Consider the following 13,732-nt stretch of genomic DNA (forward strand, 5'->3'; position numbering starts at 1 on the left):
CAGAATAATATATAACAATTATAATAACATGTAATATACATATTCTACTACTAAAAATATAATCTTAAAATAACACAATCTATATTTTTAGTTTTAGGTTGAGTGTGACTTACGTTATGATGTCAGGGACTTCTTAAAATTGGTGAAATGTATTCTGAAAAAGGCATATTCATGTTTTTCATGAGCTTCTTCAGGTCACCTGTATTTCTAAGTCAGAATCTCCCTTCAGAAATATTGAAATCTTGGAGCTTCACTTCTGTTCTGTAGAGTTTATTTCTGTCCTCCTGAAATCACAGAACAATTTGTATTAATATCTGTTTATCATGAAATATCGAAACTAATGTGAACTTGATTTCAGCCGATTACACTCTCACTGTAAGTGACGTCATCGATTCAGTAAATCAGCCTTTTCCAATAACATACTGACAAATCACCAGCAAAACATTCAAAGTGCCATCAAAATATCTCATACACACACGAAGATTTGATTAAAAGCCCAGCGTTTCATCAACAAGAGCTCAATCTATATAACCTTAGTTAGCCTAACGTTACCTGAAAACTGCTAAGATGCTAACGGACTTTTTCGAAGAAACTAAACCGTTTCTATAAAATAAATTTAATTGAAACATGTCAATAACAAGCAAGAAACGTGTCAGGAACATTTGTATGTAATATTTGTGTGATTTTAGCGACTAAACTTACCCAAAACAGTGTAAACCGCAGCGAGAGACGGAGATTACTGCTTGCCAGTAACGGTTTTTGTGTTGACGCCCCGTTTCCATGGGAACTCTGCTCCCCGCTCGCGCAGGACTCACCGCACACACAGCATTAACACAAACAAACATCTAGAGTTAAAACATTACATTTATAAAGTACAGTCTCATTCAATAATTAAATTAAAAATCATTTTGTTTTAATCAAATCGAAGATTTGATTAAAAGCCCAGCGTTTCATCAACAAGACCTCAATCTATATAGTTTTAGCCTACCTGAAAACTGCTAAAATGATAACGGACTTTTCCGAAGACACTAAACCGTTTTTATAAAATAAATGCAATTGAAACATGTCAATAACAAGCAAGAAACGTGTCAGGAACATTTGTATATAATATTTGTGTGATTTTAGCGACTAAATTTACCCAAAACAGTGTAAACTGCAGCGAGAGACGGAGATTACTGCTTGCCAGTAACGGTTTTTGTGTTGATGCCCCGTTTCCATGGCAACTCTGCTCCCAGCTCGCACAGGACTCAACGCACACACAGCATTTACACAAACATCTAGAGTTAAAGCATTACATTTATAATGCACAGTCTCATTCAATAATAAATTAAAAAATCATTTTGTAGTTCAGAAGCAACAGCAACAATAGCTCACCATAATATTTCACCGGATTATTTCTGAAAGCCTGTAAAAGAGTGAAAAACACGGTGAAAAAGCAGTCAGGACTTCTCTTTAATAACCCGCTTTTACATTTTCCCTCCGAGAAGCTTCTGAAAACGCATTAAGGCGTTAACATTAATGTTAAAAAAAAATCGCTACCGTGACGGTTGGCTCAAAAAGTTAACGGTAACATTATTTGAAAATGAGCCAGACTCTTCAGCTGCCCATAGACTGTAACACACCGTGTGCCTAACTAGTACTTTTTCAGTGTCACAGAATTAACAAAGTAGTATGTTTTGTCTAATTGAGCTGAAGTGAAATCGTAACGTTACCTGAGAGCCACAGATGTCGCTGGGATTATCCTCTTCTCTCTCTCTGGGTGGCTAAAAGAGATGAATACTGGGCACGCGCACACAGAGAAGCGCGGCATCGGCCCGCGGTCGTGAACCAACTCAGGGCCGACGATTGATGAGCTGGAGAACAGAGCACTGACCAAATTATATCGGCCTCCGCCAGGCCGATGTTTTATAGATGTTTTAGGTATAGAGGCCGACGTTTCGATATTGGGACGACGTCGGCCAGACGTACATGTGCTGTCTGGGCAGTTTATGTTAAGGATCCATCAGCCAGGGCCATCTAGTGTTTCATGACAGAACTTGGTATATAAATATATATTTCTTATACATCTACTCACATGCCTGAAAGGCGTTTCAAAGATGCCCACCGAGTGATTTTTTTTCCATTGAACAAACATAACAGCAAATACAGTTTCATCTACAAAAACAACAATATAATTACCGTAGAAAAAGTTCAAGAACAGTAAAAAACAAGTAAAACAAACAGACAAAAGTAAATCAAATAAAGTAATAAAAAAATAACCTTACATCCAGTGGCGTAGCCAGGGGAGGGGCCATGGGGGCACTGGCCCTCCTGAAAACTGATTGGCCCCCCAGTGTGCCCCCACCCTTCTACTTGTCTGTCACTCACAAATTCAAATTATAATCTTTCAGCCTAGTAAATAACTCATGATTGCGTCGCGATGTTTCTCAACGAGGACCAAGAATAGTGAGCTGCTGTTTTCCAACGAAAAAACGCGCCGAACGCGCCGATATAGGCAACAACGCAATTTAAAGCAATGGTTTAAAAAAAACTATAATAGCAATTCTAATAAAGTCATTATTGAATCATGCAGTCGATTAGCGACTTTTTTCACTTAAGTGAGGTGACGAAACAAATCGAGTAATGTTTATCTAACGCTCTACACTTGAGACTTTTTTTTAAGTCTATATGGGTGAGACACATGCAAAAACATAGTTTTTTTTACTGGTCAATTTTGAGATTTGGGGCTGTTTGTCTTCAGTAACATGTCTTCTTTCAGACTTGTGTTGAAAAAAAGTCCAAAATACACATATAGGTCTTTATTTTTCTACACCTTTAGTCTATTTGCGTCTGTAGATTCCTAATAAATTCAGTTGGCATTCTAAATCACCATGGTGCTCCGCGATTGCTGTCTGCACCCTGGAAAGCTCTCTCTAGCTCTCTCTCCCTCCCTTCACAGAAGTTATTGACAAAACGTCATTTGATGACACCCAGAAACATTACATACATAATTATTTAATGCATGATTAAATAGCAAAATAAATAACTAATACTAAAATAACACTGGACTAATTAAGCTATTCTAAACTGTTTTATAGGATCCACATATTTTACATGTTAAATTAAAGCTACCTTTTTGAACAAGTAGCTTTCTAACAAATTATGGATATATGATATTTTTAAATCAATATGCTCAAGATTAATTAGCCTTGACATAAGTTGATTTTGTTTATTCATCAATGCAAATTTACTGCAACTGCTGCTATGCAAATTGAATGGGATGTGGATAATAAACAAAGACATATAATGAAATTATATTAAATTTATATTAGTTATATTAATTAATTAATTGTGTATTTATTTCTATGAATTATTCATATTATTCTGCATTTATATAAATAAGGCTATTATATATATATATTATATAAGGCTATTATAAATAAATTATATTATTATTATTTGTGAGTTGTACACTATTCATACATTGGATTATTTTATTTATTACAGTTTTTCTTTCACTTTTGTAAACTGAAAAGTTAATACAAATTGTATTTGGTTATTTTAATTTAGAGCAGTGAATAACTGCTATTAAAATATAATAGGGTATCACTGTTTATTACTGATTTTAAAGGTTACTGAACTCTTGAAATGATTTGGATATACTGTTCAAACAACACAAGACTGGCCCCTCTGTATTAATCGTGGCCCCTCTTGTGCCCCCCAGTTGAAAAAATCCTAGAATCGCCCCTGCTTACATCTAGTGAAGATGAGTCCCGATCTCAGGGTTCTGAATCTGACCATTTTTTGGAGGACGAGTGGCCTCGTCTTCAGTCTTCCCTTCGAGGTTCAAGAAGACGCGCCGCGGCCACCGGGGGAGAGGAACAACTTCGACCGCCATCACTACGACCGATATCGAGGAAGAGATATCCTCGGTGATCAACCTTTCTGACAAGCCTTTATCTCATGCACAACGGACTGTATTGTCCAAGGGTATGTCTTTTTCACCTACTCATACCGCTAGCTTATTCAATACTAGAGTGGACTTGTTCCGATTCTATCGTAACTTACATTTAAAGTTGTTCTATCACAAGTCAGGACATAACTTTGACAATGGGACTACGGGATTTTATCCTGTGATTTCTTGTGATTCTACACCTGAACAGTCGATGGCTGCTGACAATATTGCTAGTACGGAGACACAGTCTTTATTTAGACCTAAATCCCTATTTACACCTATGGGATCTAATCCTTCTCTAATTGCCTTTTGTAAAAAAGTTGATTTTGATGTGCAAACATTTTTTGATACCAGATCTAAACCAATACAGAAATCCAATTTGTCTATTACAGAATTCAATGCTCTTAAAGAACTCACGAATATGAATGATATCATTATCCGCCCGGCAGATAAAGGAGGGGCGGTAGTGGTTTTATCCAAAGAGTTGTATATCCAAGAGGCAACCAAACAATTAGATACCAAGCATTATGAAAGAATTCGTACTAATCCCTTGTCTGAGTTAACTAATGCTTTTCATAACATTTTAACTCATGCCAATGACTCTAATTGGATTACTGAAAGTGAAATGAGATATATGACTGTTGAATACCCTGCTTTGGCTAAATTTTATTTATTACCTAAAGTACATAAACCTCCTTTTGATAATCCTCCTGTGCGACCCATTATTTCGGGTAATGGTACACTACACTTACTGAACCAGCGTCTAAATTTGTTGATTTTTTCATCGAACCCTTTGTTAAGACTCTCCCCTCTTTTATTGAGGAAACTGTTGATGTCCTAAACAGTCTGTCTAAGGCGGGCGTACACGGTGCGATTTTTGCTGTCGTACGAGTTCGCATGCGATTTTTTTCAATCGTGTGGAAATCGGGTATTCTCGTATGGTCGCGGCTCGTATCATTTGCGATGAATTACGAGCCGAGCAGAGTGGCTTACGAGCACTTCCCGACCTCCCGATCATTTTTAAACATGTCTAAAAAGTTCGTGAGCTATCGGTTTGAATTCGTGCCATCTGTGCGGTTGAACGAGCCGATTTGTTGATTTATCTGAAGTTGACCAATCACGAACTAGCAAAACCACAGAAGAAGAAAGACGAAGACGGCAGCTGAAGTCTGACAGGAACGGCGAGCGCTGTATGATGTTTCTAGCAACGTATTCCAATGCCTTTTTAGTTCTCTCTCGCTCACACACGCATTTGTAGTTTACAGGGACTCTCCATAGACGTAACGGTATTCTATCCCAGATAGCAATGAGTCGGCGGACCGCCGGCGGCGCTCCGGCGGCAGTAGAAGCGTCAGAATAGCGTAATCGCAAACACGTTTGACGGTGCACCGCCGGCGGCAGCCGCTTTTTAGAAGCGGCAGCCGCCTTCCTACCGCCTTCGTTCCGCGGCCGGCCCGCGGGCCAACCGCCGTCCCGCCGCCGTTATATCAAAGGCGACCCTTCCGCGGCCCGTCGGAGGCAAACGCTATTTTCGAGCGATCGGTCGCCGCTTGCTTATTTATTTATTTATATATATATATATATATATATATATATATATATATATATATATATATATATATATATATATATATATATATATATATATATACATATATTATGCAGTTTATCAAGAATAATGATTGATCAAACCAGACAAATTTCCATTTGACGTTTTAATTCCACATTTCAAAGTACAGTAACTGTCATTGAAACATGATGTCAGATCCCTGAAATATAAATAACAGAAAAAAATAGAAAAATAAATAAATAAATACACACACACACACACACACACATGCAGGTTTCCAATTAAATTGTTAAAAAAAAAAAAAAACAGCCTTAGCTTAAAAGCAAATTATAACACTTACAATAATTGTTAATAATATAAAGAGGTCAGCTCTGGCATGAAAAGAATTACCAGTAAACATAAGTAATGAGTATATCTGGTACCAAAGAATGTGCAGGACACCAAAAAAAATTCAGGTATAACATCACATTTACAAGCCATTTCTAACAATAAGATAAGTGGTAATAATTTAGAATAAAGCTCTGGAGTAGAATAGACCATTATAATGGCATTGCTGACCTGGGGTACAAGATGTCTCTTGTATCTGTGATAAACATCTTCAAATATATATAAAAAATACTGAGGTAAAAAAAGTAGTAGAACAGATATAACTGCAATGCTGACCTGTGGCACAAGGATTTACAAGCTATATTAACAATATAATAAGTTAAGCACTATGATAATATCCACAGTGAACAGTGTGGATTGGGGAGTGCAGTCTGACACTTCTGGCTTCTTTAGGGGTCTTGATGTTACTGACTGCAGGATAAAGAAAGGGTTCCAGTTGTCAGTGATGCTGGGATGTCAGTAGTCAGCCTAGGTTTAAGGGGTCGGCTGTGGGTCCCTCTCAGCTGTGCGGCGCCTTTTTCCGCCTTCACGGTCAGATGCTCCTTTCAGGTAACGCGTAACGTTAACCTGGATGGCTTCATCAGTGGCATCCTGTGTTGCCGGGTTCTTCCGGATGGCTCCTGTAGAAAATACAGATCTGTCATTCCATTTGAATGGCATAATGCCATACACATCTACTAAACATATTTTTTTTTTTTTTTTTTTTTTTACATCCAACTTACTTTGAACAATGGTCTTCAGGAACATGTCTCTAAAACATGCTTTATCCCCAACTCCAGTCCAGGTTGTATTGATGGAAAGGTGATTAGAGAAGATACTTTGAAGCATCCGCCAGACGGTTGTCTTTAGGTCCCTCCCACATTTGATTGCCAAAAACCGAAGCTGAAAATCCAAAAAAAGTGTTACAAATTACATTTCTCTGAAGCTTATCATACATAAATATAAAATGTGACAGGCTATGGATTCAGACTGTAGAATATGCAGTGTACAATCTTAATTCTACTTTTTACATTACCCTATGGAGTTATAAACGAAATCAGCACACTTACAAATCGTTCCTGGAGCTCTTTATCCTGCCTCAAACTGTTGTCAAGCAACGCCAAATCTTCCTGGGTGTCTAGGGGGAGTAACAGATCCCCTGGCAGGGATAACTCTCCAACAGACACATTGGCACAGAAATGTTGCAGCATAGTGTCCATTTTGTTGTCCATGCTACGCACAACATCGCCAAACTCTCCAAGACGTCGCAGCATTAAGGTCTGATCTGCACCTACAGGGGTTAAATAAAATAATAGTCAGTCCTGGTCCCTCAACTACTAAACTATGACATTTATATCTAGGTCTACTACATGTATAGGTGGCCCCAGTGGGAATTAAACCAACAACCACAGGTGTTGTTTGCAAGTTGTACCTGATTGCCCAGTGCGAGCAAACGTCTTCAACATTGTCCCAACTTGCTTCACCTGCTCTTGAAGTGAGCCGCTGTCATCCGAAGCTACAAAATGAAAGGCATATGGTAATTTTGTACATACATCACATACTCTTTCCTAAGTTTGACTTTTTTGTGCATGTTCTTACCTGCTCGTGCAGTGCTTTCCCTCAGAGCTTGGTTCTCCCCATACACTACTTCTTCTATCCATCACGAAAAAAGCATGTTTAAAATTTCTATTAAACACCGTATAGTATTTTTTTAAAGCCATTTGGTTTACGAGAGCACAGTTACTGTCCCCATAAACCATGTTTACATTTTAATACCCATTTCAGATATTTATAAACTTAATAACGTTAGGCCTAAAAGAACACACACACACACACAGGGTAACCAAACGTCCCGGTTTCCTATTGCTGAAAAATAACCTGTACGTGTAGGAAACAGTCAAGGCTCGTATCAATATTTTATTTGCAGTTATGAGAGAGGAGAGCAGTTATATTAGGCGCGTTCCACTTGAGGCATCAAGCAAAACCTGTATGACATCAAAGTACCGCGAGAGCGATTCGAATGCATTGGATATGTGTGCTCTCATATCGCTCTCGCGGTACTTTAATGTCATACAGTGATCCTTCTGTGCGTGCAGTGCTGCTTCAAGTCGAGCGCGTCTATCAACTTCGTGCGATTGCTTCTGGAATTCGCAGGTTGTAAAATCGTGTCGTATATCATGTCGTCCGTACGATTTTCAGATAAACTCACTCGTGCCGTGTGCGTTGACATACGATCTTCCGATCATCCGAATTCGCACCGTGTACGCCCGCCTTAAGTTGGGTAATGTGGGTTCTCAATACTTAATTACTATGGATGTGGAATCGCTATATACCAATATTGATCATGAGGAGGGTCTGCATGCTTTAAGACACTTTATATCTGAGAGAACTGATACAAAACCTCCATCTCATTTTATTGTACAACTTACTGAATTCATTATTCACGACAATGTATTTACATTTACTGATAAATTGTACAGACAAAAAATTGGAGTACCCATGGGTTGCTGTTTTTCACCTAATTATGCTTGTCTTTATTTGGGATTATGGGAAAAATTACATTTACTCAATCCGAATACTCCTTTTCATCATTGTATTACCTGGTATGGTCGTTATATAGATGATTTACTCTTTATTTTCAATGGAACTGAGACTCAGGTATTGGAATTTCACCAATACCTTAACTCTATTAATAGTAATATCAAATTATCTATTGAATATTCTAAACACAAAATTGACTTCTTAGATTTGACCATCTCAATTGATGTAGATGGTATGTTACACACCACGATCTTTAGGAAAAAGACCTCTAAAAATACCATTCTTAGAGCTGATACGTTTCATCCTCCACATCTTATTGAGAACATACGATTTGGCCAATTCCAACGTTTACGCCGTATTTGTGATGATAATGCTGATTTTGAGAGACAGGCGGACAATATGTCAGAACGGTTCATAAAAAGAGCTTACAAATCAGACACTGTTGCTCGTGCACGTTCTAGAGCCCAATTATTTAAAACTTTCCGACACCCTTGCTAAGAAGGTACACAAAACAGACACTCAATCTCGCCCTTTTTTTGTCACACAATATAGTATGGAGGCTAGACATATCAAACGTATCATTTTAGATAACTGGGCCATTATCAAGTCTGATCCTGTACTTCAACAGATTTTTCCGCAACCTCCTTTGGTGTCCTATCGTAGAGCTCTGACACTTCGTGATAAATTGGTTCATAGTTATCTTCCTCCTGAGAAAAAAGAAAATTGGCTCAAGAGACCCATTGGTTTATATCGATGTATGAATTGTCCTCATTGCAGTAACATTATCCAATCAAAAAACTTTGTGGATTTTAAATCCAATAAAATATACAAAATGAGAGATTTTATTAACTGTAACACCACCTTCATTATATATTGTTTATCGTGCCCATGTCAGAATGTATTTTATGTAGGCAGAACCAAGAGACGTTTGCGTGATCGATTAGCTGAACATAAGTATGCCATTCGTACCAATAATCCAGACTACCATATGGCCACATATTTTTTACATAAACATAACAAAAATGATTCTCTACAAAAAATTGAGGTTTTAGAACATGTTAGACCATTAAATAGAGGTGGTGATAGGATTCCCAAACTGAGCCAACGTGAGTCATTTTGGATCCATCGTTTGGATGCACTTAATTAGGGTTGAATGAGGATATAGAGTTCAAATGCTTTTTATGATATAGTCTGGGGTATAAATTCAATTTGTATTTATTCATCATTCATCATTTATCATTGCTTTGTTTTGTGTTACTTTAATATTATTAGATGTATGTATTTGTATTTTTTGTTCTTTTTGCATTGTCCTTTTTTCTCTTTTACTTTTTAGTTTCCTGATCTCATACATCTGATTACCCGTATGTTTATTCTGAATTTAATTAGTCCACTAATTGCTTATTGAGGATGGGAGTGGTTTGTAGTATTTATATATGTGTAGTATTTATATATCCGTGATGGACGCCAATGCCTCTGAGAGTGGCACTGACGAAGACACACACAGAGCACAAAGCAACCCCAACAACCGCGAGCAAAGCCATAGGACAGAGAGGAAAGAACCCGGAAGGAGGAAGATGGTCAAGTGGCCAAAAGCTAATGAAGTGGCGGTCTGGCAGAAGCTGGACAAGGACCTCAGCCTGATTCTGGAGCACTCATTGCATGGCCAGGTGGAAAATAAGCTGAACCGCATCGGAGACATCCTGTACGATGAATGCATAGGCAGACTCGGAGTAACAGCTGGAAAGCGGAGAGCTTGCCCAGTGCAGAAGGGGAGGAGGGAGAGGGAGATCGGACAGTTGGTGAAGAGGCGACGCCAACTCCGGAAACAGTGGAGGAAGGCAAGCAGAGAAGAGAAGGAAGGCCTGAAACCACTGTGGGACGAGGTGAGGAAAGAGCTTGCCGGCCTACGGAGGGCAGAGCGCATCCGTAAGCGCAGAAGGCGGAAGGAGAAAGAGAGGAGTAACTTCTTCAAAAATCCTTTCAAGCATGCCAGACAGCTGCTAGAGGATAAGAGAAGCGGAAAGCTGGAGATTACCAAGTCTGAGCTGGAGAACTACATAAAGGAGCAGTACAGTGACCCAGCGAAGTCAACTCCGCTGGGATCCCCTGGGTACGTTCCTCGCCCAGCTCCCCCAACCTCCCTCTTTGACGCTGCCCTCCCCAAACTCAGCGAGGTAACAGAGGCGGTCCGGAAGGCAAGAACAGCCTCAGCCCCAGGCCCTAACGGGATACCATACAAGCTGTATAAGTACTGCCCGGGGGTCTTGAGACACCTCTGGAATCTGCTGAGAGTGGCTTGGAGAAACAAAGTCATCCCGTCAGAGTGGCAGAGAGCTGTCACAGTTTTCATCCCAAAAGAGCAAAACTCCAGCACGATCGGCCAGTTTAGGAGTATCGCCCTCCTGAATGTCGAAGGGAAGATCTTCTTCTCCATCCTGGCCAAGAGGTTGACCAGCTACCTCACAGGAAACGGGTACATTGACACCAGTTGCCAGAAGGCAGGTGTGCCAGGCTTCCCAGGGTGTGTGGAACACTCATCAGTGATATGGGAGCAGATCCAAAGGGCGAAAAGAGAGAGAGGTGACCTGCACGTAGTATGGCTCGATCTTGCCAACGCATACGGGTCAGTCCCCCACCAACTCATCGAGTTCGCCTTGGACTTCTTCCACGTCCCAGTCGATATTAGAGCCCTGGTGGCCAAGTACTTTGGAGACCTCCAGATGTGCTGCACCCACCAGGACTTTACAACAGGCTGGCAACAGCTGGAAGTAGGCATTGCCATGGGATGCTCAATCTCGCCCATCTTGTTCATCGCAGCCTTTGAGATCATCCTCATAGGGGCTAGGAAGATGGTCGGAGGAGTGAAACTGCCGTCAGGACAAAGGCTACCAGCAGTTAGAGGTTATATGGATGATATCACCACCATACTCCAGACAGCAGCATGCACAACAAGGCTGCTGAAGAGGATTGACGAGCTTGTGGGCTGGGCGAGGATGAAGATAAAACCATCCAAGTCACGCAGTTTGTCGATCAAGAAAGGAGTTCGAAATGACAACACCATCTTTGTCGCAGGCGGTGAGAATATCCCATTGGTGAAAGATCAACCTGTCCGTAGCCTGGGTCGTACCTACACAGCAGAGCTCTCAGACAGGCAGATGGGGGAGGCGGTGAGGAAGCAGCTCGCAGATGGCCTGGCCAAGATCAACCGAAGCCAACTCCCCGGAAAGCACAAAGTGTGGTGTTACCAGGCCATACTGTACCAAAGGGTGATGTGGCCACTGAAGATGAGCGAAATCCCCTTATCAGTGGTAAACAAGATGGACGGGCTGGCAAACTCGTTCATCAGGAAGTGGCTGGGACTACCAAGATGCTTCTCGGAGGTAGGCCTCTTCGGGAGGAACACGCTACAACTACCACTGCGATCCATCAGCGGGGGATACAAGCAAGAGAAGGCTCGGCTGGTGCTGGAGCTGAGGGAAACCACTGACCAGCTGGTGAGAGCAGCGGGCACCCAGATAAGAACGGGAAGAAAGTGGAAAGCCCAAGAAGAGGTCGACATGGCAATCACTAGGCTGAAGCACCGCGAGGTGGTTGGCAGAGTCCAGGAGGGTCGAGCAGGCCTTGGGAGGGGCGATGTTCCCTTGTTCTGGTCAAAGGCTTCCAAAGAAGACCGGAAAGCCATGGTGGTGGCGGAAGTGGCAAGAACTGAGCACGAACGCCTTAACGTCAAAGCTGTGTCCCAGGGCCAGCAAGGACGTTGGACGTCATGGGAAGGCCTCACAGACAGGTCCATGTCATGGTCCGACCTATGGAAGATCCCCCAAGCTAGGCTCAGCTTTCTGATCAGAGCAACCTATGACACCTTGCCTTGTCCCCGAAACCTCCACCAATGGTTTGGGGCCGAAGAGACATGTTCCCTTTGTAACACCAGCAACGCAAGCCTCCAGCACATCCTGTCGGGCTGCACGACGGCATTGTCCCAAGGCCGCTATAGGTGGCGACATGACCAAGTACTGAAAAAGCTGGCAGAGGTGTCAGAGTCATGCAGAAAGGAGGCGAATAGTAGACCTTCCGCTCGAGGTTGGCATGCCATCCAGTTCGCGAGGGCTGGAGAGAGCATCAGACCCTCCCGCCAGAGAGACACAGCAAGGCTCCTCTCACCGGGAAGTGAGTGGACTATGAGGGTCGACTTGGGAAGGCAGCTCCAGTTCCCCAGGGAAATAGTGGAAACATCCCTGCGGCCCGACCTCATAATGTGGTCAGAGACTTGCAAGACCGTCCTCCTCGTGGAACTCACTGTACCATGGGAGGGGGGTGGGGGGGTGGAGGCCGCGTATGAGCGGAAGCGAGCCAAGTACTCTGATCTGGCGGCAGAGTGCAGGGAGGCGGGCTGGAAAGCCGTTATCTGCCCTGTGGAAGTGGGGTGTAGGGGCTTTGTAGGTTCCTCAACCGCTCGCCTACTCCGCGACATGGGATGCACAGGAGCAAGGCATCGGAAAGCCATGAAAGAGCTGGCAGAGGAGGCAGAGAAAGGCAGCTTCTGGCTGTGGCTAAGGAGGAAGGAGAAGGTTTGGGGGGCAAACACCTAGGGCATCAGCAGGGGGTGGCAGGGAGAGATCCCTGCCATCGCTCCGCCACCACGAGACGTACTGGGGTTAAAGGAGCGAAACGTCGATGAGTGGTGGTCCCCAGCTGACGACCCGCTCAGGCTCACAAAGTGTTCAGTGAGGTGCCATGACACACAAGTTCAAAAGGCACCGGAGGAGGTGCGTCAGGCAGTGATGCCCAGCAGGAAAACCAACACCTGTATCTTGATATGTATATGTGTGAGCATACTTAATGTGATTATCACTTTGCCCTGTGGAAGACCAGTGCGGTCGAAACATGTTGGCATTTTATTTTGGATATTGTCCATACCACAATAAAGGCTTCTTAACGTTTACCTTCTCCACCTGAATTATTTTTGAGTGCCTGGGACCTGTTTTTTTTTTCATTGTGTTTTTTTTCCAAAAAAATAATACATTTAAAAAATATATAGTAACATAATTTAAAATAAATTCAAGAGAGATAGAAATGCCTCGAGTCCCTTTTTGTTTTATGAAAAAAAAAGCATAAATATTATACTTTGTGCACAATGTAACTGACTTTAAAGCTTTGGCATTGTTGGAAGAAGAGATAGTACCCAAATAATATTTCAGGTAATTACAAAAAATAATAAAGAGGTTTGACAGACAAAAGTTACACTTCTGTACAAATAACCTGGCTAGAAAAATAGATTTTCAAGAAAATACTTGTCTTTTAGATTTTGGTCAAAGTTATAA

At 41.6% G+C, this 13,732-nt stretch overlaps 1 protein-coding gene and 1 long non-coding RNA gene across 2 annotated transcripts; both read right to left on the bottom strand.

The window, feature by feature from the left end:
- Nucleotides 1–878: 878 nt before the first annotated feature.
- LOC113112914 (uncharacterized) lies at nucleotides 879–1,972 on the bottom strand. The gene is made up of 4 exons (XR_003293516.1): nucleotides 1,713–1,972; nucleotides 1,375–1,405; nucleotides 1,139–1,277; nucleotides 879–1,028 (listed from the first exon to the last, which is right to left on the bottom strand). It is a non-coding gene; the product is annotated as an uncharacterized LOC113112914 (long non-coding RNA).
- Nucleotides 1,973–5,958: 3,986 nt separating this feature from the next.
- On the bottom strand, nucleotides 5,959–7,630 carry LOC113113277 (uncharacterized). Its single transcript, XM_026279419.1, has 6 exons — nucleotides 7,615–7,630; nucleotides 7,470–7,523; nucleotides 7,303–7,386; nucleotides 6,941–7,161; nucleotides 6,614–6,773; nucleotides 5,959–6,511 (listed from the first exon to the last, which is right to left on the bottom strand). Exons 1-6 carry the CDS (start codon nucleotides 7,628–7,630, stop codon nucleotides 6,366–6,368), a joined length of 681 nt encoding a protein of 226 aa, XP_026135204.1. The 3' UTR covers nucleotides 5,959–6,365.
- Between the last annotated feature and the right edge of the window lie 6,102 nt (nucleotides 7,631–13,732).

This window comes from Carassius auratus, chromosome 13 (assembly GCF_003368295.1).
Source record: "Carassius auratus strain Wakin chromosome 13, ASM336829v1, whole genome shotgun sequence".
NCBI classification, from domain to species: Eukaryota; Metazoa; Chordata; class Actinopteri; order Cypriniformes; family Cyprinidae; genus Carassius; species Carassius auratus.